We start from the raw sequence: 23,524 nt of genomic DNA on the forward strand, positions 1-23,524 counted from the left end.
TAAGAACCAGACCAGAGGGATCAGTATTATCCTCTGGGCTCAAAATCAAGAGAGAAAAGTTTCCACTTCTGAAATAAACTGTCTACGAGATGAGGCCACATTGTGGTCAACGGGTTGAAATCCAAACTGGAAGGAAGGTAACCTGGGGAGAAAATCAAGAGAAGCAACCAACTCACCTCCTCTGAACCAAAGGGCTTGGGCTTCAGTGCAGGAACATGCACCTCTTCGTAGCCCTTGCGCTGGCGACGAAAGGATCCATCTGGAAGCTGACAGCGTTTGTTGGCCATGAAGTGGCTCCCTTGGGTGAAAACCAGGTCCTCTAAGTCCAGAACCTGTCTTGGAGCCAATGCCTGAAAGGAGGAAAAACAGAAACACAAAGAAAGTCAGGAGGCTGAGCAAATGAGCTTCTATCCATCACTGCCTTAGAAAGGGCCCTCACACCGACCTCCCCGCCCTGGTCCAGATCCATGGTTTCCAGGTCAGTGTCCATTCGGGACTGCCGCACTCGCTCCCTCCGGGACCGCTCCTCCTGCAGTGGGGACAGACAAAAAGGGCAATGACTTATCACCATTCTAGGCTCCTGTACTTCTCAGTCCCTGCTTAGCTGAGCTTGAAATATGGCTGCTGGCCAGCTAAGACCCAAAACAGAAAGACAGTCATTTCTGTTCAGACACTTCCTAGATGATGAAAGCAAGGAAACGGACTTTAATGGACAATGCATAGTGCAGGGGTTTCAAACACAGATGGTCAACAATTCAGTGTCAAGGGCTCTTCCTCTGTTCAGCAAACACATCTCCTTTCCTCTATTTTCAGGAAACCATGATTTTTGTATGTAAACAAACAGGAAAAAGCCTGCCGTGAGGGCAAAGACAGCAGATCAGAGGTCTCTCGGCCACACCAATGTGAATTTGTAAATTCTAATATGTACCACTGACAAATCTCACAAAATTTAGAGAAATACTTTATTTCTTCACCTTCCTAAAAATAGGCATTTAACTTTATGCTGCAATCTTCTAATTAATGTCTCTTCTAAAGCAAACAGTCTAGCTCCGGAATCAGACAGAATAACCAGCCTAGCCCTTACGCGGATCAGATCCTCCTTCTCTGTTTCATGGAGCTGGTAGAGAAACTTTGACAGCTCTGGATCAGCTTCCATCTTTCCCATGATTCTTTCCTTTTCAGCTTCACTCTGTGCACTGGCCAGCAAGGTGCAGTATAAAACTGACAACAGCAAAAGAAGAAAGAGGTGAGGAGGCAGTGAATGAAAAATGAATGAAACATGTACAGAAGCTATGAAGGCAACAGTCTCCATCACACACATGCACACACACTACAGAGGGGGCCACTGTATACTCACTCATCATCCTGTGCTGCCGGAGCACTTTAATAAAATCAAAAGTGTTGAAACCAAGGAGCAGCACCAACTGGTTTTCACACTCCCGATCATCACTGGCCGTCTGCAGAGAAGGTAACACCAGATTAAAGACACAGCCATCTGCTTCATACACTGTCCCACCCCACCCCCCAAGATAACACTACATGCAAAAATACGACCTTGGCCATACCTTTAAGATTTCCAACACTTCATCTGCCTTCTTCTGAGACACAATGGCATCATCATAAAAGCGACTGAGCTGCCGCTGTAGCCAAAAGGCATCGATGTCCCGGGGGTGCAAATCCTTCTTCTTAGAACTCATTAGCTCACCAGAGGCCACAAGCTGCACAAATAGCAGGCACTGAGCTCACCATGTTTCTGTCTGCCCCCAACTACTTTCCCATCATCCGGCAATAGAGCTCTACTCGCCACCTGTAGCCCATCTTCCACTGAGAACTTTCCAGAGGAAAAAAAAGTCTGCTGTACTGAATTCGAGAGCACACCAAACTAAGATCTCATCAACACATGCCTTTAGGGGGGAGGATGACTGACTGAAATCTTAAGACCAAGACACTAAATGTTTGTTATGGCCTACCCTAAAAGGGAGCTCAATAAATGGTATCACAGGACCTCCATGTGGGAAAGAACCTGGCCTGCAGCCATGAACAAAAACAGACTTTACTCACATTAGCAGAGAGGGTGCAGCGCACCACAGCTTCATCCCCTTCCATGTCGTCATCGGACGCCTCTTCTCGAACTTCCCCATATACATCTTCATCACCTTCCTGTGGAGAGAGCCCCCACCCCAATCCATGACTTGGAGCTGATCCTGACATCCCCACAGATTCTCTCCTCTGAATCACTTGGTTAGAGCGATGGCTTCGGGGTGAAACCAACAGTCTATTGAGACCAAGGTCAGCCTCAGCCAGAGTACATTCAATGACATGACCTCACTACTCTCAGTCCACGTGGCATGGCTTCATTAGGTGCTTCTCTCTTTTTTGCTTCTCACCTGAGGGTGCCATAAAGGCAATCAATGGGACTACAATCTCTCTCATACACATACAATCAATGCATGTTAAAAGAGCTCGCAACAAACAGGACAGAAGAGTTAAGCAGGAGAAACATGCTTGGATCCAGAAGTGCAGACCACACTGGGCTTGCTCACCAGTCTTTACTACACACTGGCTCACACCATTTCATGGACTCAGCACAGTATTGTTTAAGGCAGGAACTTAATGATAAGCACTTGTTATATGTATGAGTTCTGTGAGCAAAGCCTTCTTTCAGGTTCTTGCTACTTAAAATCTACAATTCTATTAACTATACTGCAGGCAGGGGCTTAGCAGTGGACTATTTCACTCATTTGCTAAATGGACAAACTGAAGCAAAATGACCTGCCCAAGATACAGGACCAAAATTCAGACCTCCTGGCTGCCAGCATGGTGTTCTTTCCTGACTCTCTGGTACTGCCCCTTCTTCCTGTCCTAGCATACAGAATTCCAAGGCCGGCATTTTACCTTTCAGAGCCATACTCACACACCAAGAATTCCAGGGCAACTTTGCAAAGATTTTTCAAAAGCCCCACTTGTTCCTATTTAGTTATATTCAAGAAATTATAATTAGGTGGCAAACCTCAGTGGATGCTGCAACCATTACTTACACATCCATGTACCAAACATGCCTATGCTCTTGGGCAAATGTACATTCTTTTGAAACTGGCAGTGGGACACAGCATCGACCAGTAGGACATTATCAATAGTAAGGTTAAAATGAAGTAAAACGTGATAGCAGACACCTTCAATAAAGGTATACACTGCACTTATCTTTTTCTTTTTGCTGATGCACTTAGTTTAAATTATTGTTAATTTGTAAGTTTAATTTGCTTTATCAAACCTGAAGATGACCATAATAATTTTTCAGCAAAATAATACTTATGCCCAAGTTTGACACCATCAAGTTTATCTGGCTTCAGTTAGGGAACTTCCTTACACTAGAACAATTTCAAAAACCAAGAATAAAGTAGGTCCACTTGTTTTAACACTCACCTCCTCATCAGACTCAAACTGTACATTCACACCATATGTCTCATCAATGTTGTCATCTGAAACAATGAGATTAGAGAAAGAGGACAGCGAACAGTTAGTGAATTTTGAGGCACTACAGAGCACATTTCCTCACCAAATGCCGGACTTGCCTATCTTCAGGACGGAGCTCAAGTCCAAGGACTCAGACACTCAAGGATCAACATTAAGAATCAACTGTACTGCTACCAGTGAGGCCTCCTCCAACCTGCCAAGCTTGGGTACAACCCCGCTTTGCTTGCCCAACCACTTGCATCCCCCAGGCTCTGCCCAAGTTTTCCCCATGTTCTACACAAGAAAAGGGTCCAGAAATAAATGGCTTCTATTCTAGGGATTCTGCCATCCATCAATAAACACCAAAAAGAATATGGGAACTGACACATTCTGGTGTTTTAATGACTAAAGCTAGAATATCACATTTAGGGGTCAACAAGTGATCAGTTAATATGATCAGGACATAAGAAGCTCAGTTACCCATATTCTGGATTTCCTTGTCTCCACCGTAGTCTGTGATCTTTTTACCCAAGTTCACTAGCACATGGTATCTGGTATCATCTGTCTGCCCCAGCAACAGGTCAATCTCTTTTCTCCTTTCCTTGTCACGAAGCTTTTCATTCTTTAGGACTGCTAGAACTTCATCAGCTGCCCCACAAAGAATATCACGTGGCTGGTGGCAAAAAAAAAAAGAAAGAAAATTTAGAACAACAGGCAGAACATCACTGACCAGCATTATGTGACAACTGATATGAAGAGTCATACGTCTTTAAAATCTGCATCCCAGGTTCTGATCATCTCATTAATGTAAATAAAAAATGCCACCAAGTTACATAATTGAAAGAAAACCTGTTTTAAAAAGATTAGGTAGGTGGTCTTAGAAAGCAAGACATGAATTCCACTACAGCCTGACACATTTCTCTGGGCAGCAGAGGCACTCCAGTCTTCTCTAGCCTGCCCAACTTTTGGAAATTCTCTGTCCTCACCTCCTCTAGCACCCACCTCAACCAGAGCCTCTCTGGGACACATAAAGGTCATGTATAATGGTTAAGAGCCAACTCTGGATATTGACTACCTGGTTCTTATCATGGCTCTGCCAAATACAACCTTTGTGACTTGGGAAAATTATGAGCGATTCTATCTTTGCCTCACATGGCTCTTCAATAAAACTGAAAATGAGTATTAATAGCACTTAATCATGGAGCTAACATGAGGACTGTTAAAGGAGAAAACACATAAGGTATTATCCCAGATAAAGTAAGTGCTCAGGGAATATTAGCCACTTCTGCAAATTGGCACAGCCCACAGAGGAACCTCCACAAACAAGATTCTTCTAGGGCCTTCCAGTTGTGACTCTCTCCCTCCGCAAAACCATGACTTCTCCCTCTGGCTGCCTCACCTGGTCCCCAAGGGCAGCCTGGATGAAGCTGAGCAGCACTTCGTAGGTCTCCCGGGTCTCTTTGGTTTTGGGCTTATAGATGATGCCTACCATCTCATCGATGCCCTCCGAGAGCAGAGTGTACCCCTTCATCTTGTTGATGTCGTGCCGGTCCTCATCACGCTTTCTTCGCCTAACAGACATGTAATATGATGGTGAACCACCAGAACCTTTCCTCCCAGAGGCAAGATTAAATCAAGCCCACCCTTCTTTCCTTCACAGTTTCGTGGTACAGAGGTAGTATTTAAAAACATAAACCTGTAGCTCAAAACATAATTCTCATTTGGCCTTACTCACTTGCAGGAGTTACTTCTTTATAGGAACGCCATAATAGAGAGTCCTGTCATTCTCTCACTAAACGCACTGAACATTATTAGAGTGAGACATCTCATTCATTTAAAAAACACAACCCTTTTTGCCCTGGCAGGGGTGGCTCAGCTAGCTAGTGGGGAACATCGTCCTGAGAACCGAAATGCTGCAAGTTCGATTCCCAGTCAGGGCACATGCCGGGATTGAGGGTTTGGTCCATAGTCAGGGCACAAAAGAGAGGCAACTGTTTCTCACATTAATGTTTTTTTCTCTCTCTAAAAGCAATGAAAAACTGTCCTCGAGTGAAGATAAAAAAATAAAAAATAAATTTAAAAAGAAACCTTTTTCAGCCCTAGCTGGCGTAGCTCAGTGGATTGAGCGCGGGCTTCGAACCAAAGTGTCGCAGGTTTGATTCCCAGTCAGGGTATATGCCTAGGTTGCAGGCCATGACCCCCAGCAATCGCACATTGATGTTTCTCTTTCTCTCTCTCTCTCTCCCTCTCTCCCTCTCTCTCTCTCTCTCTCTCTCTCTCTCTCCCCCTCCCTTCCCTCTGTGGGGATAAATAAATAGAATCTTAAAAAAAAAAAAAGAAAGAAAGAAAACTTTTTCTTTTGCGTAACATTATATAATGGGATTTTGACTTGTTTTTCAAATACGTTTTTCCAGCCAGATAAACTGTAGCATCAAAGTAATCTACTGCCATTCAATTTCCAAATTATAACAAAACTGGAAAAAAAGTCATACTTTGTAAAGTAAAAGACCAATGAAGTTTTAACTCATTTCAAATGCAACTACTTTAATCAAAACTGGGGCTAGGAACCTTTGAGACATCATCATGGGAGGAGGAGAACAGACGATCAGGGTCAAAAAACAATAGGAAGATAAAGCTGAATTATTTTTTAAGTTTTGAAACACATTCCTAAACAGTAAAAAATAACAAAAAACCTGTCATTTATACCATGGATGCTTGAATATTAGTTCATAAAAACAAAAGTAGGAAATGGGAAACAGGGGAGGAAAGAAGAAGGGATGGGATGTTAGTAATGGAAGAAAAATAATTACCGGGACAAAGAACAGCGAAGGTTGTGAAAATATCATGAAAAAAATTAAAATCTTTCTATGGACCAGAAACACATACATTAGAAAGAGGTCTAGAGAGGTCTAGCCCCGGCCAGTGGCTGAGTTGGTTGCAGCAGGCCCCCAGACACCAAAAAGTTGAGGGTTTGATTCCTGGTCAGGGCACACGTCTATGTTGAGGGTTCAATCCCAACAGGGCATACACAGGAGACAACAGATCAATGTCTGTCTGTCTCTTTTCTCTCTCTCATCCTTCCTCTGTCTCTAAAACCAGTAATTTTTTAAAAAAAGAAAAAGGTCTAAAAGTTAGAGTCTGTCCTACACACACCAGTAAGTGCCTTGTCTGTACTAGCAATGGCCATGGCCCCATCCCTGGTGGCGCCCAACCTCTTTCCCACAATGCTGCAGGCGGAGGGCTCACCACCAGTTCACCGCTGGCTTCTCCTTCTCCTACTGGAAGGATCCTGGTCACTGGTAACGTAGGGTGCTGCACTGTAACAGTTGCTCATTTGGATTGAGTAAAGACTTTATTATAAGCTCAATATCAGCATTACAAACATTTAGGAGTATTTTCTGCATTGTGTGCTACTCCCCCAAAACAGGGAGACCTGGGATTGTATAAAGGGAATGGTGCAATGATTCAAATCTTTCCCTATGGCATTTGAGCATTACAAAATGTTAATTACGACAAAGCCAGGATTTTTCTGGTCACGTGCACAGATTAATGGGTGGATCCATGGCAGCTATGACAGCAGTTTTCTGCACTTTCCCTCTTGTCCTGGTTAGAGTAGCCTAGCATTCCAAGTGAAAGGAGACCATACTTACACAGAATTATTCATGCAGTCAAAAGACTTTATGCAGAGGAAGGTGGTTTCCTTGGCTTTTAGAGGCCTAATGCCTATTTAGGAATGGCTCCATATGTAGGTGTTTCATTTTTTACTTTTGCTGCCAGAAAGACTATCAGGCTTGCCCATGCCCCTATCCTTGGCAAACCCTTCTCAGAAAAATCACAAAAACTTACTTTGCAGTGGTATTGCTGGAGGAATAGCACAGACTATGTCCTACCCATTTGATGTAACTTTTAAGCAAATGCATTGAGGAATTGTTCTTCCAGAATTTGAAGTGTCTTACCATGCAGGAGACTATGCATACATCTGTGGATAGCATGGACTTCAGAAAGGACTAAGTCGTGGATTATCTCTGAACTACCTTCACTGCATTTCCTCTTAAGCAGTGGCATTTACAACACATGAACTTATGAAGCAGTTTTTCACCATGATTGAAAAAAAGAATGTGATTTCCTTTCCTTAATAAATTCTCAGAGAGAGAAATAAAATGTTACTATAATTTTGGGCAGAACAGAGTTGAAGAGAGATATCTACCCTGTCACGGGAACCACTGGTATTATTTTAGTATTTGATTATTTTATTCATCACAAATCAAAACTGCTTTATACCTTTTGATGCCAAAAGTTACACCACAGAGCAATGAAAAAAAGTCCTAAACCGATGCTGGCAAATCAGAGGATTTGAAAACATTTAAAGGTGTTATTTGGAAGTACAACTAAATTAAAATGGGACTCAAGAGGTTGCCATCAATTTTATCATGCTGTTCTAAACTTTTAATTATAATAATGATTTTCAAAGACTCTAACATTGGTTATTATTACTGCAACAAATATACCTTGCAGCAGAATGATGGGAACTTAACTTTTAAGTTATATAAACCATAGCTTAGAAGTCAGCATTGAAGAATTATTCTTATTATGTCTCTTCATAAAATTCTGCTCCAGTGGATAAAAGAAAAAACACCTTTTCTTTTCATTTTTTTAAAAAATAAACATTGTATTTAAAAAGTAGTCATACAGAGACTCAACAATTAATGAATTTTGTTATTGCTCAAATGTTATTAGCAGGTATTATGACAGATTAAAATATTTTTAAAAGTCAATGTATTTCCCAAAGACAGTAATAGTAAATACTGACTATATTCTTTCAAACTGGATTAGCATAAAGATTTGCTTTGTTAGGTGATTTGGTGTGTAATAGAAAATTTATTTAACTGGGCTGTGAAATATCCAATATAGATGAGGATGTGAATGGCTGTTTTCCAAGTATCGTCATGATACATCAACTAGTTCTTTCATGTAAAATAACTGTAGTGCAACATAAGAAATGTAAAATGATTTAAATTGCTATCCTTTTTATTAAAATGGTTAGTAAGAATGACAGTTACTGTGTTTAGAGTGCTTTTTATGTTTTATTATAAGCATGACAAAAATGGATGAGGAACAGTTACAACTTTGTCCTCAGAAATAGTGATATGTAGAATTGATGTTTTTCTCTCCCTCTCTCTTCTTCCTCTCGCTCTAAAATCGATGAAAGCATCCTCCAGAGAGGATTAAAAAAAAAGTCTAAAAGCTGTTTTCCATTTCAGGTACACTTGTTAAGGCCAAAGAACCTTTTAGCTCCCATGTTGTTTTTGCCTTCGTTAAGCTGTTTTAATGCCACTAATGTCTCATTTTGCACTCAGCAGCTCGGCAAAAACGCTGCTCAAATAATCATGTGAGGGTGGGCTTTGCATCTGAAGAAAAATCATTCTCCCCTTGATACTCACTTGGCTCTTCTTTCCTCCTGCATCTGTGGTTTGGTCCGTTGAGCCTTATCTCCCATCCGGGTGCCCTCCAGCTTCCCAACCAAGGATAGCACCTCTCCTGTGGGTTCATCCCGGCGAGTCCGGTCAATGAGAGAACGGTCAGCTTGGAGGACGAGATTCGAGTTCTGAAACAGATCACAATATTATGGAAGTTCTGACATGAGCAGGGCCAAATCCTATATCACAAGGATACCAGAGGATGATACCAAAGGAAGCTAAAATTAGAGTAACTCAGCGCTGATAATAAAAAAGATGTTTTCCTTAGGAAGAAACAGCACTGCATAATTGCGCGTTAGCAAAGCGCAAGCAAATCCGTAAGCCAGTGCCGCTCCTAACACTGCCCATTAAAACCCACACAGGGGAAAGCGAACACGTTGAGAGTAACATCTAGGAGAAGGTGGGTATATCGCTTTCGTGGTTCCCCTGTAGGCCTTCAGTCTTAAATCATCCGCCCCAGCCTCCCGCTCCCCACTCGGCTCCGGAGATCAGAGTTCTCCCCGACTCCACACGCACCGCTTTGTACTCGTACTGCAGGCTTCGGGCGGTCACATCCGCCATGGCCGCCGCCGCTCCGGGATCTCAGCGATCCGCTCCCCTAACCCTCACGCTACAATCGCCCACCGCTCAGCAACCCCGCGAGGCCAGAAAAACGGTGAGGAAACGAACTAGAGGCGGACACAAACCTGATCCCTTCCCCTTCCGCTTCCGGGTTGCGTACCCAAAATACGGGGTGTGTTTCCGGTGGTGCGTAGGCAGGCGGTGTTGCCCCGTGGCCTTCTGGGTGAGGCTGGCGTATTCTAGGTCCGCAATGTGGGGACGGGCCCCCACCCCTGGACTCTTTTCTGACCACTACCTGGTGCTTAGGAGGGACGACACGTAGTCTCCCTACAACTCGGACTTCAGCCCTCGACTCCTGAAACTCAGCTTCACGACAAAGCTTAGGCCTGCTTACCCCCTGTCCTAACCCGAGCGCTTTTCTACCCGCTGGACTCTGACAACCTTTCTGTGAGCTCTGCAGGCAAGGAAGGGCTAATTTCCCCCTGGAAACTGAAAACCCGAGTGAGTGTGTGTGTGTGTGTGTGTGTGTGTGTGTGTGTGTTAGTTTCCTTCGGATTTATATGTTTAAAAAAGGAAAGAAAACTCTGCTCCCCCATCTGCGCTACCTAAAGCCCTATGCCAGCTGGGTCCCTCAATTTGCTCCCCAACACTTGTCACGTACCACAGCAGGGCTCTCTCCAGGAACCCTTGGTGAAGGCAGCTGCCCTCCTGGCAGACTATGAACTAAGTATTTTTTTTAAAGATTGCATTTATGTCATTATTAGAGAGAGGGGAAAGGAGGGAGAAAGAGAGAAACATCAATGTTAGAGGGAAACATCAATCAATTGCTTCTTGCATTGCTCCCAACGGGGGACCTGGCCCACAACCCAGGCATGTGCCCTGACCAGGAATCAAACAGGATCTACCTTTCTGTTTGCAGGCCAATGCTCAACACACTGAGCCACACCAGTCAAGGCTTGAACTTAATTTATTATCCTACAGGTGTGTCCAACACACAGGCTGCATGAGGCCCAGGATGGCTATGATTGCAGCCCAACACAGAATTATAAATTTCCTTAAAACCTTTTTTTTGCTCATCAGTTTTTGTTAGTTTGTGTATTTAATGTGTGGTCCAAGACAACTCTTCTTCCAGTGTGGCCCAGAGACGCCAAAAGGTTGGACACCCCCGGGCGACAAAGCCCCTGCCCTCCCACTCCCAATCTACCAGTTCTTACTTGTGGCAGGGCAACTAACAGCTGAATGAGTACTTTATTTAGAGATTGTTTGCTTTTGAAAAATAAATGAATTATCCTCAACAACAGTCTCCTGTAAAAGGATAAAGTCAGTCCCATTTGCTATTGTGGCACCATTTGCCTAGCAGGCCTATGACCTTGTTAAACATTGCTGCTATTTTACTCTTCTGAGCTTTGTGCCCAGGCTGGAAGTTACTGGAAAGCAAGAGCAGAGCTAACCACTCCCTACAGCCATAGGCAGAAAATAACATTGGAATAAACTGCAACCTCCATGTTACAATATACCAAGAGCCCAGGGGCCACACGACAGCAACCCCATCCACCCTGTTTAAAAGCCAATTATAATAACATAAAAGTTCAAAGCCCTACCCTTCAGTGCTGGTGTACCTCTCCACACCATGCCCCTCCCCATTTTTTTTTTTTGGAGAGTCAATGAGAACTTTACTTTCTACACTTTCTTCTCTTTGTGAATTCTTTCATAGCTGGTGTCACCGACCACCCTGACATTTTGATGGCCCATACAGGGACATTCTCTATTTCTCCCTCTCCTCCAGCCTCCTGAGACTTAAGACTAGGGGAGTAGCGGGCAGCAGGAGCTTGACCCAGGCTAACACCCTAACCCTGTCTCTTGGAGATTTGGAGAGAGGATTCTAAACCTTCTCCATCTCTCTGGACTCTGCAGACAGCCTCCTCCTCACTCATCTTCGAGGCCAGCAATCAGTCAGTCTCTCTGAATCTCGGGATGAAAACATCTTATATAAAGTGATAGCTTATCCCCTCATCTCGTTGTAAACCCCAGTACTGGGTCTATCAGTTTCTCAGAGTTTTGGCTGGAAGGGACTCCTCCAAACATTTCCCTGTTGTTTGCTCTCAGGGCCCAGGGAGGCCTGGCTCTGAGAAAGAACCTTGTGTTCCATCTGCCCTCAGGCTCTGGCCACAGACCTCTAGGTCATTTGAGTTGGGGATGCCCTCCCCAAACCTTCCCCCCACCTTGGTGGTTCTTGTCCCTGGGATATCCTTCCCTTTTTACCATGGACAATACTTTCCCGCCCAAGGACTCCTCATTGGGTTGTCTAGTTAAGAACTTGAAGGCCCGGCCCCAATACAAACTGGGTGACTAGGAAGTCTGGCCCACGAACAGATCTCTTAACTATAATACTATCCTCCAACTTGACCTTTACTGTCACCATCTAGATCCTCTCTTTAGGTTTAGTTTTTGAGGGGAGACAAGATTTTAACCTTCAGCTGGGATTCCAGGCCTCTTTCTCCTAACTGTGCCTTTCCATTCAAATGTGCCTCTCTCTACCACCCTCCATCCCCCATTTTTGTTTCCAGCTGAGCAGTGTTCTACCCCCTAACGCCATGCTCTTTAATCAATATTACCCAGCAGAGGTGATGCTGTTTCTCACCTGCCTAACCCAAGTGCTGTATTCAACTCCTATTTGGAAATAGGCTTGGCTCCACTGGGCCCACTTGAGTAAAAAGTGTACAAAGAGGGAGAAATTCTCACTGCCTTCCACCTCCAGACTGTAAAATACTCTATATTCTCTTCCTGGAGACCTGGGATCTACTAAATCTTGGGGAAAATTGGGCCTGCATCTCAATGCAGAGAAAAAAGTGGCATTTTAAACTGAAGCCGCTTTTCCTCCCCTTTGCCTGATGAAACTAAAGTCCTTCTAGGAGAAGCTTGCTTTTCTTTCCCTACCTTTTTGAAGTGCAACCACTTGCTTTTCTTCAAGAACTCTTGTCTAGGCCATCTTTTAAAATACAAATTTTGGGGAGATAATTATTATCAAATGGGGGAAACCTTAGCTATATCTGAGCAAATCAATTTAATTTATTTCATCTATTCCTTTCTAAATCAGCAAATTCTGGTAAAATATACCGAACATCTAGGTGTTTTGAAATAAAACATAAAATACCGAAACACAGATGGCTAGACCTGCTTTTGACTTTTCGTTACAAAGAGGCTGTGGAGTGGCTTTGGAGCTGTAGGTAAATGTCTTGTGCTTTATTGGAGGTGTGTTTTTTGAAAGTGAGAGTGTGTTTGCCAGCAGAGGAACTTGTTTGTAATGACCATGAGATGTGTGCACAAGCCAGACTAGGGAATGCCGTTGCTTACTTTTTAATCATTATATGAAATTAAGGCTTCCAAAAGTTAAGTTCAAATTAAGTTGGAAAGAAATTGTATGGTGTTAATAATAGAATAATAGAAGGCATGAGGCATGGAGAAGCAATTTTGAAAGACAGGAATTGAAAATGAGTTATTCTAAAAATTGTTATTTCTAAAGGGATAAGAAAGGGATAATGAAAGTTGCAGAAAGGTTTGTGAAGGTTGTGAAAGTTTTAAATTTGTGAAACAAGGAAAGCTCAGGCTCCAGTATCCCTTCTTCCACCTAATTTCTCCCTGCTGACATTCATTGATGACTCTGGTGGCACCTGGAGTTGTTTCCATTACACTTTCTTTTGTCCTCATCAGTGTGGGGAAACCAACCTGTCAGCTGTGGAATAAATCCTTCATCAAGATGCATTTTGTCAATGCTGAGATAGAAGGTAAGGACAAGGAGTCACCACCCTACATGACTAGGACATAGGGTCCAGTGATCAGGAAATGATCACCCTTGACATCCGAAGGGACCCATTTCCTTCCCCTTTGTTTGGTGCTCTGGTCATTAGTAAGGCCAACCTTAGGGCATGGGGTAAATACACCCACAGGAAGGTGTGAAATTGAGCCCCCTGTTTGAGTGGGGTAAATCCATTCCCAGGGCATCTGGCTGATGCTCTTGTCATTGGTAACATCACCCTCAGGCAGAGGGTAAACACATCCATCTCTTTCTATTTCTCTGCTAGTGTGAAGTATAATTCCCAGTCCTCCTCCTGGAGCATACCAGGTTTCTCACCATTCAGGGACCAAAGCAGTCCCAAGCCCAGGCTCTTCCCTACTGCTAGACTCTTTGGAGCTGAGACTATTACCACCACTCATTAACAGTCCTTAAAGCTTTTACTGAGAGTCTCAACAGGTCTTCTTGCTTGGTATTTCGGATCTTCCGTCCCTTTCCCAGTCTTCTTGAAAGTTGTCAAAACCAAATAACAGAAATCTTATACTTTCTTTACAAAACTTAGTGATTCAAATTATGTGTATGGTCTTTATGTGTTCAGTCTTCATGTACATGGTCTTTATGTAATATGTATTTGTGTGTTACATGTAGTGCATCTTCTGCCTCCATGTGGCATAATTTGGGTATAATATTTTAGTGGTCTAAGGAATTTAAATACTAACATAAATTAAACAGGATCCTGTGGTTTGGGCAAAATATTTGATATTAAAACTGGTTTTAGGTTTGATTAATGTCTTTTAGGGTTATTACAAAAATGTGTTGCTTTACAAAAAGTTTACATTATAATCTTTTGACTAAATATAACAACTTTCCCAAAGTTTAAATTTTAAAAGCTTTTTAATTACTGAGTTATTCCAAAGGGCCCCTGGAATAATTCAAGGATTTGTTCTCTCACAAAAAAAGAAGTTTTTGAACTAATTAGGCCAATATAATATGTTCAAAATTACATGGGAAGCTTTGTCAAACAGAATAATAATAACTATTTTATTTGCATACATTTATTTTTATCAAAATAGATTTTCTAGAAATTTTAGCCTGCCCCAGGGAGGAATTTGCAAAGATTTAAAATCAAGTTCAAATGAGAAGCTCTCAGGGGTAACAGGTGTCTTGTCAGTGATGCTGGACAAGCCAAGAGTGATGTTCCCTGTGGGGACATCAAGCAGCAGTGCTCTGGGTATTTGTAACTCACACATTGGAATTTGTGAATTATTTCTAGTGCTCAATGCACACTTCTGGTAAGTCCTGTACAGCATTTTAAAACCTTGCATACTCTTAGGTCTTTATATATATTAAGATTGCATATTAAATCTAAAAATACCAGCTTTATATTATCCTTTTATGTCATTTCATAGTAATTATTACTTATCAATAAATTGTTATCCTGAAATATTATACTGTACAAAAAAAAAGTACTTTATCAATTACATTTTAATCAAATCTATAACCATGTCATTTTGAATTTGGTAATTTCTAAACAGTCACTGTTTTATTCTAATGCATTTGCAAATGTATCTTTAAGTGGGTTTATGAAAAAGACTCTAATTTACATTACAGGTATCTAAGTAGGTCATATCTTTGAAGTAAATAAAGATTTAAATAACTATTAGAATAACTAAATTCATGGAAATACTGGTAAATAATCAAGACAAGCAATATTGGCCCTGGCTGATGTAGCTCAGTGGATGGAGCACAGGCTTGAGAACCCAAAGGTTTGCCAGTTCATTTCAGGGCACATGCCTTGGTTACAGACCAGGCCCCCACTTGGGGATGCACAAGAGGCAACTATACATGGATGTTTCTCTCCCTCTGTCTCCTTCCCTTCCCCTCTCTCTAAAAATAAATAAATAAAATCTTTTAATTTTTTTTAAAAGAAACAATATTGGTTATATGGGACTAAATGAAATAAAGATAATTTGTTATTCTCATGACTTTGTTCAGAATATTGCTAATTTTAAATCTTTTTGTTTTCCAGATACAAGGAAACCTTTTCCCTCTAAAACAAATGATAAACTATACCTTCATAAACAGCATTGAAACATTTATATTTTTCTCTGTACCAAATCCCTCCAGAACTCAGCAACTCTTAATGAGAAAGTGTTATTTTCATGGCAATATGTTTGTTTGCATAAACTCAGTAAGAATCTGTTCTCTTTATAACGGCACCAGTTTCCAAAAGTGGTTTTGTTAACCAAGTCTTTGTCTGGAATGTCATGACTGGAAGAGTCATGCCTGAACTCTGAATGTCACCAGAAAGCCTTAAGGAATTAAGGTGGAAAAAGCCACCATCTCCAGTCTGCTCAAGCATCTCTAGTCTGCTCTGTCCCCGCTTTGCCAGATCCTAGGAGTTCCGGCCAAGACAGAGGCATAGGTAGCAACCCCTCGCTTCCCCACACAAACAAAAGGAGGATAACAACCAATATAAAAACAATAAACAACCAGAAGTGCCAGAAAAATCCAACTGCATGGAACTCTGACAACCAAGAAATTAAAGAAACAGTCAACCAGGCCAACCACACCAGTAAGATGGATGGACAGAAAGACCCTGTGGTGAGGTGGTGGACTGTGTGGGTGGGGCTAACTGAACAGGAAACTGAGACTCAGAGCTGACTGTGGACTACGGCAGGGGTTGCCACAATAGGAGAAACTCCCAGTCTCACACGAGAGTTTGTGAAAAGTAGGGCTAGAGTCCAGCAGGTGAGCTGCATTGTCTCCTCTCTGGCCCCTCCCCCACAGGCAGATCCACAGCACAGCAAGGGGGGTTGCCCTGTCCTGGTGAATACCTAAGGCCCTGCTCCTTGCAACTTAACAGGTGTGCCAAGACAAAGAAATATGGCCCAACCAAAAAAACAGCAAAACTCCAGAAAGAGAGCTAAGCGATGAGGAGTTAGCCAAACTATCTGATGAAGAGTTCAAAGCCCTGATAATCAAAATGCTCACAAAACTGATTAAGTGCATTCACAAAATGAAAAAAAAAATAAAAGATACCCAAAGTGAAAGAAAGCAAAATATTCAGGGAACCAACAGTGACAGGAAGGAAACCAGGACTCAAATCAATGATTTGAAACAAAAGGAAGAAATAAACATCCAACCAGAACAGAATGAAGAAAAAAGAATCCAAAAAAAATAAAGAGAAGCTTAGGAACTTCTGGGACAACTTTAAATATTCCAATTTATAGGAGTGCCAGAAGGAGTAGAACAAGAGCAAGAAATTCAAAACTTATTTGAACAAATAATAAAGGAAAACATCCCAGATTTGGCAAAGGAAATAGACTTCCAGGAAGTCCAGGAAACCCAGAGAGTCCCACAGAAGTTGGACCCAAAGAGGAACACGCCAAGGCACATCATCATTAAGTTACCCAAGATTAAAGATAAAGAGAGAATCTTAAAAGCAGCAAGAGGAAAGGAGACAGCTACAAAGGAGTGCCCATAAGACTGTCAGCTGATTTCTCAGAAGAAAACTTGCAGGCAAGAAGGGGCTGGGGAGAAGTATTTGAAGTCATGAAAGGCAAGGACCTACATCCAGGATGACTCTATCCAGCAAAGCTATCATTTAGAATGGAAGGACAGATAAAGTGTTTCCCAGATAAGGTCAAGTTAAAGGAGTTCATCATCACCAAGCCTTTATTATATGAAATGTTAAAGGGACTTATCTAAGAAATTGAAGAAGATCAAAAACTATGAGTAGTAAAGTGAAAACAGACTCACAACTATCAACAAATGAACCTAGAAAAAAGAAAAACAATCAAAACAAAAACTAAGCAAACAACTAGAACAGGAATAGAATCAGAGAAATAGACATCACATGGAGGGTTTTCAATAGGAAGGGAAGGGAGGAATAGTAGGGAAAAATACAGGGAAGAAGCATAATTAGTAGGCATAAAATAGAAGGGGAGATGTCAAAAATGGTATAAGAAACAGAGAATTCAAAGAGCTTATATGTATCCCATATGGACATGAGCTAAGGAGGGACATGCTGGAGTGTTGGGGGGTGCAGGGCAGAAGGGGGATAAAGGGAATATACCACCTGGTGGTAAATTGGGAGAACTGTAATACCGTAATAAAATATACTTTTTAACTATTTTATTGATTATGCTATTACAGTTGTCCCATTACCCTCCCCTTCATTCCCCTCCACCCTGTACACCCTCTCCCACCCACATTCCCCTCCTTTAGTTTATGTCCATGGGTCATAAGTTCTTTAGCTTCTACATTTCCCACACTATTCTTGCCCTCCCCCTGTCTATTTTGTACCTACCATCTATGCTACTTATTCTCCGTACCTTTTCCCCTTCTCTCCTCCTCCCACTCCCCTGTTGCTAACCCTCCATGTGATCTCCATTTCTGTGGTTCTGTTCCTGTTCTAGTTGTTTGCTTAGTTTCTTTTGTTTTAGGTGTGGCTGTTAACAATTGTGAGTTTGCTGTCATTTCACTATACATATTTTTTATCTTCTTTTTCTTAAATAAGTCCCTTTAACATTTCATAAAATAAGGGCTTGGTGATGATGAACTCCTTTAACTTGACCTTATCTGGGAAACACTTTATCTGCCCTTCCATTCTAAATGAAAGCTTTGCTGGATAGAGCAATCTTGGATGTAGGTCCTTGCCTTTCATGACTTGGAATATTTCTTTCCAGCCCCTTCTTGCCTGCAAGGTCTCTTCTGAGAAATCAGCTAACAGTCTGACGGGAACTGCTTTGTAAGTTACTGTTTCCTTATCTCTTGCTGCTTCTAGTGTTCTCTCCTTCATTTTTACCTTGGGTAATGTAATTATGATGTGCCTTAGTGTGTTCCTCCTTGGGTCCAACTTCTTTGCGACTCTCTGGGTTTCCTGAACTTCCTGAAAGTCTATTTCCTTTGCCAAATTGGGGGAGTTCTCCTTTATTATTTGTTCAGATAACTTTTGTACTTGTTGCTCTTCCTCTTCCCCTTCTGGTACCCCTATAATTTGGATGTTGGAATGTTTAAAGATGTCCTGGAGGTTCCTAAGCCTCTCACCATTTTTTTGAATTCTTAGTTCTTCATTCTGTACTGATTGTATGTTTTTTTTCTTCCTTCTGGTCCACTCCACTGATGTGAGACCCAGCTTTCTTTCCATCACTATTGGTTCCCTGTGCATTTTTCCTCATTTTACTTATTGTAGCCTTCATTTTTTCATCTAATTTGTGACCAAAATCAACCAATTCTTTGAGCATCCTGATCACCAGTGGTTTGAACTGTGCATCTGATAGGTTGGCTATCTGTCGGTTGCTTAAAAGAATCAATTCTGGGGCTTTCATTTCTTTTTCTGTTTGAGACATCTTTTTTGTTTTGTTTTGTTTTGTCGTGCCAGTTACGTTTGAGAAACGGAGCCATAGGTGTTCACCAGGGCAGGGCAACCCAGTCGTTGGGTTGTGATGCTATATGTTGGGGCGAGGTCCCAGAGTGAACAATGGTGTTTGCTCCACTCTCCATGGAACTTCAGTCCTTTCCACCACTTCCCCCAAGCAAACTGGACCTTTCTGGTGCTGATTCCCATGTGGGTGGGCTTGTGCATCCCATGGGTCTTTCCAACGACCTCTTCTGTGAGGCTGGGAGTCTCTCCCTGTGTCTCAACCCCCCACTGGTGTTTTCAATCAGTGCCCCAAGGCTCTTATTTCCCAGTGCTGGGAGCCTGGGTTGCGCGCAGTGCCTTGCTTCACAATCGCTGCCTCGCCGGGTCTGCTGGTTGCCACCCCTCAGCCGGGGTCTGCCAGCCGCTGCTTGTACACCCAGGGTCTGCCCGCTGTGGTCTTATGCGCTAGGTCTTAACGCTCTTTGTGCCATGCAACCCCTCTCTGTCCAGCTGCCCGACTCAGCCCCTCCTACTGGTCTGGATGAACGTGTCTTTGTTAACTTCTTGGTTGTCTGACTTCCATACAGTTATATTTTCTGTCAGTTCTGGTTGTTATTCTGTTTCTAAATTTTTGTTGTCCCTATCTTGGTTGTGCGAGGAGGTACAGTGTGTCTACCTATGCCTCCATCTTGGCTGGAAGTCCCCTCAATTCTAAGATTAACATTTTTTAAAAATATCTTAGTTATTTTTATTTTTCAGAGACAGGGGAAAGGATGGAGAAACCAGTTGCATTTTGCATGCTCCCAAACTGGGAGGCCAATGCTCAATCCACTTAGCCACACCAGTCAGGGGTAACATTTTATTGTCCCTGTTTTATCACATATCAATCCAACTATACAACCTGTTCCCATCTGTTCATCAATCCACCTTGTTTTTATTAACTTATTGATTTTGCGCGCGCGCAAGAGAGAGAGAGAGAGAGAGAAAGGAACATTTATTTGTTGCTCTACTTATTTATTCCTTCATTGGTTGATTCTTGTATGTACCCCCAAGGGAATCAAACCCGCAACCTTTTGGTATGTGGGTTTGGTGGTCAGTCTAATGAACTGAGCTACCAGGCCAGGACCAATCCACCTCATTTTTTGATGCATTTCAAAATAACTACAGATACCAGTATACTTTCCCCTAAATACATTATCATGAATGTCACTAACAATGTTTTAATATTTGTTTACAGTTCTCTTTGTTTGTTGTGTTTTTTAAAATCCTCACTGGAGGATATGTTTACTGATTTGAGAGAGAGACAGAGAAACATCGATGTGAGAGAGAAACATTGATCAGTTGCCTCCTGTATGCACCCTGACCAGGGGTTGAATGAGCAGCCCAGGCATGTGCCCTGACCAGGAATCAAACCCACAACCTTTTAGTGTACAGGAGGACACTCCAATCAACTGAGCCACCTGGCCAGGGCCTCTTTGCTCTTTTTAAATAACTTTTACATGTAACTAAAGCCAGATTAGATTCATAGCTTGGCTTCACCTGGGAATCTCCAAGCCCAACACAAGTAGCAGCCATGTCAGATTGCTTTATAGCTCAGGCAGGGTGCCTCAGGCAAAACACAGCTGGGGACTGAACCTTAGCCTGGACAACCTGGGAAACCCCAGGGCCAATGCATCAGTGGACACCTACAGACCACCTCGGAGTACTACCACCCTGTCCCTGCACAGCTGATCCTCCATAGATGGCGGAGGTTGGTGGTCAGTGGTCACAGCCAGTCCTTGCAGCTGACTGGCCTTGCTAAATCTCTCCCATTGACTTGCCAACAGCAACCAAGGCTCAACTGCAAGAGTCGGGTGTACTCAGCCCACATGCAGGGCACACCTCAAGTACTCAGTTTGTGTGATAGAGGAGGCTGTGCCACTGGACCCTACAGGAGACCTACTACATTAGACCACCCTACCAAGACAGGGAGTCATAGCAGCTCTACCTAATACATAGAAACAAACACAGGGAGGCTGCAAAAACAAGCAGACAAAGAAACATGGCCCACATGAAAGAACAGATCAAAACTCCAGAAAAAGAACTAAACAAAATGGAGATAAGTGATCTATCAGAAGCAGAATTCAAAACACTGGTAAGAAGGATGCTCAAGAAACTTAGTGAGGCCCTCAGCAGCATTAAAAAGACCCAGTCAGAAACAAAGGATACAGTGATTGAAATAAAGAACAATTTACAGGAAAACAACAGTAGAGTGGATGAAGCCAAGAATCAAATCACTGATTTGGAATATAAGGAACGAAAGAACAACCATGCAGAAAAAGAAGAAGAAAAATGAATCCAAAAAAATGAGGATAGGATAAGCAGCCTCTGGGACAATTTTAAGAGTACCAACGTTCACATCATAGGGGTGCCAGAAGGAGAAGAGAAAGAATAAGAAATTGGAACTCTATCTGAAAAAATAGTGAAAGAAATCTTCCTTAATTTGGTGAAGGGAATAGTCATGCAAGTCTAGGAAGTACAGAGAATCCCAATTATGATGGAGGCAAAGAGGCCCACACCAAGACACATCATAATTAAAAGGCCAAAGGTTAAAGATAAAGAGAGACTCTTAAAAGCAACAAGAGAAAAGACGTTAGTTACCAGATGCTCGCCAGATGAGAGGAGGAGGGAGAGAATGGGTGAAGAGTTCAGGGGATTAAGATGTACAAATAGGTAGTTACAGAATAGCCATGGGGACGTAAAGTACAATATGGGAATTGAAGTAGCCAAAGAACTTATGCATAGGACCCATGGACATGAACAATGGTGGGGGGATTGCCTGAGGGAGTAGGGGGTGCTGGGTGGAGGGGGGCAGAGGAGGAAAAGTCAGGACAATCATAATAGCAGAATCAATAAAATGTAATTTAAAAAATAAGTAAAAATAAAAAGATAAAAAATTACATACAATGAAATACACAAATCCTAAGTGTAAAATCCTCAGAGCTTTAACAAACTCATATACCTTTGTAAACCCAACCCCTACTGTGAGAAAACATTATAGTTATCCACAGGAAGTTTCCCAGGCCCTTCTTAATCTCTAAAGCCAGCTCAATCACTGTTCTGATGTTTTTCTATTATAAATTAGTTTTGCCTGTTATAATATTTCAATTAAGAAAAAAGAAGGGAAAAAAGTTATGTAATATGCACATTGTTTTACTATATGCCAGGCACTTTTCTAGGTTCTTTAAAGTAGTAACCTACTCACTCTTCATGTCATGGTAGTTCTTTGAGCATGGTATCTTTTCTCCATTTTGAAGATGGAGAAACTGAGACACAAAGTGGAGAAATAGCTTGCCCAAGGCCTCACAACTGAAGAGAGTGGGACCAGGCCACACAGCCCACTGTTAACTACTCTTTGGCTTCTGTGGAGACATCTTTCAGACCTAAGTGAACAGCAGTTATCTTGGGCAGTGGGACTGTGGATGATTTTTGTTTTCTCCCTTTTGTTCACCTGTATTCATGTGATCAGTGACCTCCAGCAAAGAGCATGAAAGCATCCAGCGTCACATGAGAACCATGTCTGTGTCTGTCAGTTGAAGGATGTCAAGACGGGGGATGAGAGGCAGGAAGTGACCATGCTTGAAATTAAGCATAGACTTTCTCTAAAGTGTAACATGCTTGCTCTGTATTTTAAAATTAATGGAATACTTTAAGGTATTAAAAAAGATGAAATTGTGGGCTGAAATGGGAGTAAAAGGCAGAAAACTGTACTTGAACAATGATTAAAATAAAATTTTAAAAAATGAAATTTATTTGTCTTTTTAAAATTTTTGTTTTGAAGTAATTTCAAACTTATATGTACCCTTTATCCATATGAACTAATTATAAACATTTTGCCACATTTTTTTACCATTCCCTATTTCTCTTTCTAATGTTTTCTCTAAAATAGTTTAAAGTTGCATATATTCATACCCCTCTATTCCTTAATACTTCTGTGTAAATTTTTAAGGAATAAGGACATTTTCTTAACTAACAGTAATATTATTTCCACATTCAAATTTTGACAATTATCTCAATATCTTTTATTGCAATTTTTTCTTTTTTTTAAATTTTATTTTAATCATTGTTCAAGTGCAGTTTTCTCCCTTTTACTCCCATTCCAGCCCACCCACCCAACCCTCCCCACTTCCCTCCCATTACCACCCTCCCCCTAGCTTTTGTCCTTGTGTCCTTTAAATTTGTTCCTGTAAACTGTTCCCATTCTCCCCTGAAATTCCTTCTTCTCTCCCCTCTGGTCACTGTCAGCCTGTCCTCTATTTCAGTGTCTTTGGTTATATTTTGCTTGTTTCTTTGTTTTGTTGTTTAGGTTCCTGTTAAAGGTGAGATCATATGGTATTTGTCTTTCACTGCCTGGCTTGTTTCACTTAACAATGCTTTCCAGCTCCATCCATGCTGTTGCAAAGGGTAGGAGCTCCTTCTTTCTTTCTGCTGCATGCAATTTTTAAATTGTTTTATGTCTTCAGTCCTTTTAAATCTAGAGCTATTCCTCTCCTACCTTTTAATTTATTTATTTATATTTGGTCTTCCTTGACACTGTTATTTGGAAGGCTATACACCAGTTACTTTGTAAAATGTCTTTCAATTTGATTTTTTTCTCCAAGGTGTGGGTTATACAGTTTATGCATTTAGGGCAAGAATATCTTACGAGTGATGTTGTGTACTCAGTGCCATCATACAAGGAAGCACGTAATGGTGATGTGAATTTTGGTCTCTTGGATAAGATGGTGACCCCCAGGTTTCTTTCCTGTGAAGTGACTAATTTTCCTTTTATAATTAATAATTAATAATTAATTTGTGGGCCTGGCAAGGTAGCTCAGTTGGTTAGAGTATCAT

The 23,524-nt window shown here is 41.8% G+C and overlaps 1 protein-coding gene and 1 pseudogene across 1 annotated transcript in view; one reads left to right on the forward strand and one right to left on the reverse strand.

Moving 5' to 3' along the window:
- Nucleotides 1-9,625, reverse strand: part of SNRNP200 (small nuclear ribonucleoprotein U5 subunit 200) — a 29,164-nt gene extending 19,539 nt beyond the window's left edge. The window contains exons 1-11 of the mRNA XM_045828777.1: nt 9,447-9,625; nt 8,895-9,058; nt 4,853-5,024; nt 3,934-4,126; nt 3,424-3,479; nt 2,062-2,160; nt 1,566-1,718; nt 1,358-1,457; nt 1,085-1,221; nt 446-529; nt 177-350 (exon numbers count right to left, since the gene is read on the reverse strand). Of these exons, the coding sequence (XP_045684733.1) occupies nt 177-350; nt 446-529; nt 1,085-1,221; nt 1,358-1,457; nt 1,566-1,718; nt 2,062-2,160; nt 3,424-3,479; nt 3,934-4,126; nt 4,853-5,024; nt 8,895-9,058; nt 9,447-9,491 (1,377 nt within the window). The 5' untranslated portion in view covers nt 9,492-9,625. The remainder of the gene's footprint in view (nt 1-176; nt 351-445; nt 530-1,084; nt 1,222-1,357; nt 1,458-1,565; nt 1,719-2,061; nt 2,161-3,423; nt 3,480-3,933; nt 4,127-4,852; nt 5,025-8,894; nt 9,059-9,446) is intronic.
- LOC123812084 lies at nt 6,914-7,589 on the forward strand (annotated as a pseudogene).
- Nucleotides 9,626-23,524: the final 13,899 nt, after the last annotated feature.

Source organism: Phyllostomus hastatus, unplaced genomic scaffold, assembly GCF_019186645.2.
Source record: "Phyllostomus hastatus isolate PE091 unplaced genomic scaffold, TTU_PhHast_1.1 phas_scaffold_78, whole genome shotgun sequence".
NCBI classification, from domain to species: domain Eukaryota; kingdom Metazoa; phylum Chordata; class Mammalia; order Chiroptera; family Phyllostomidae; genus Phyllostomus; species Phyllostomus hastatus.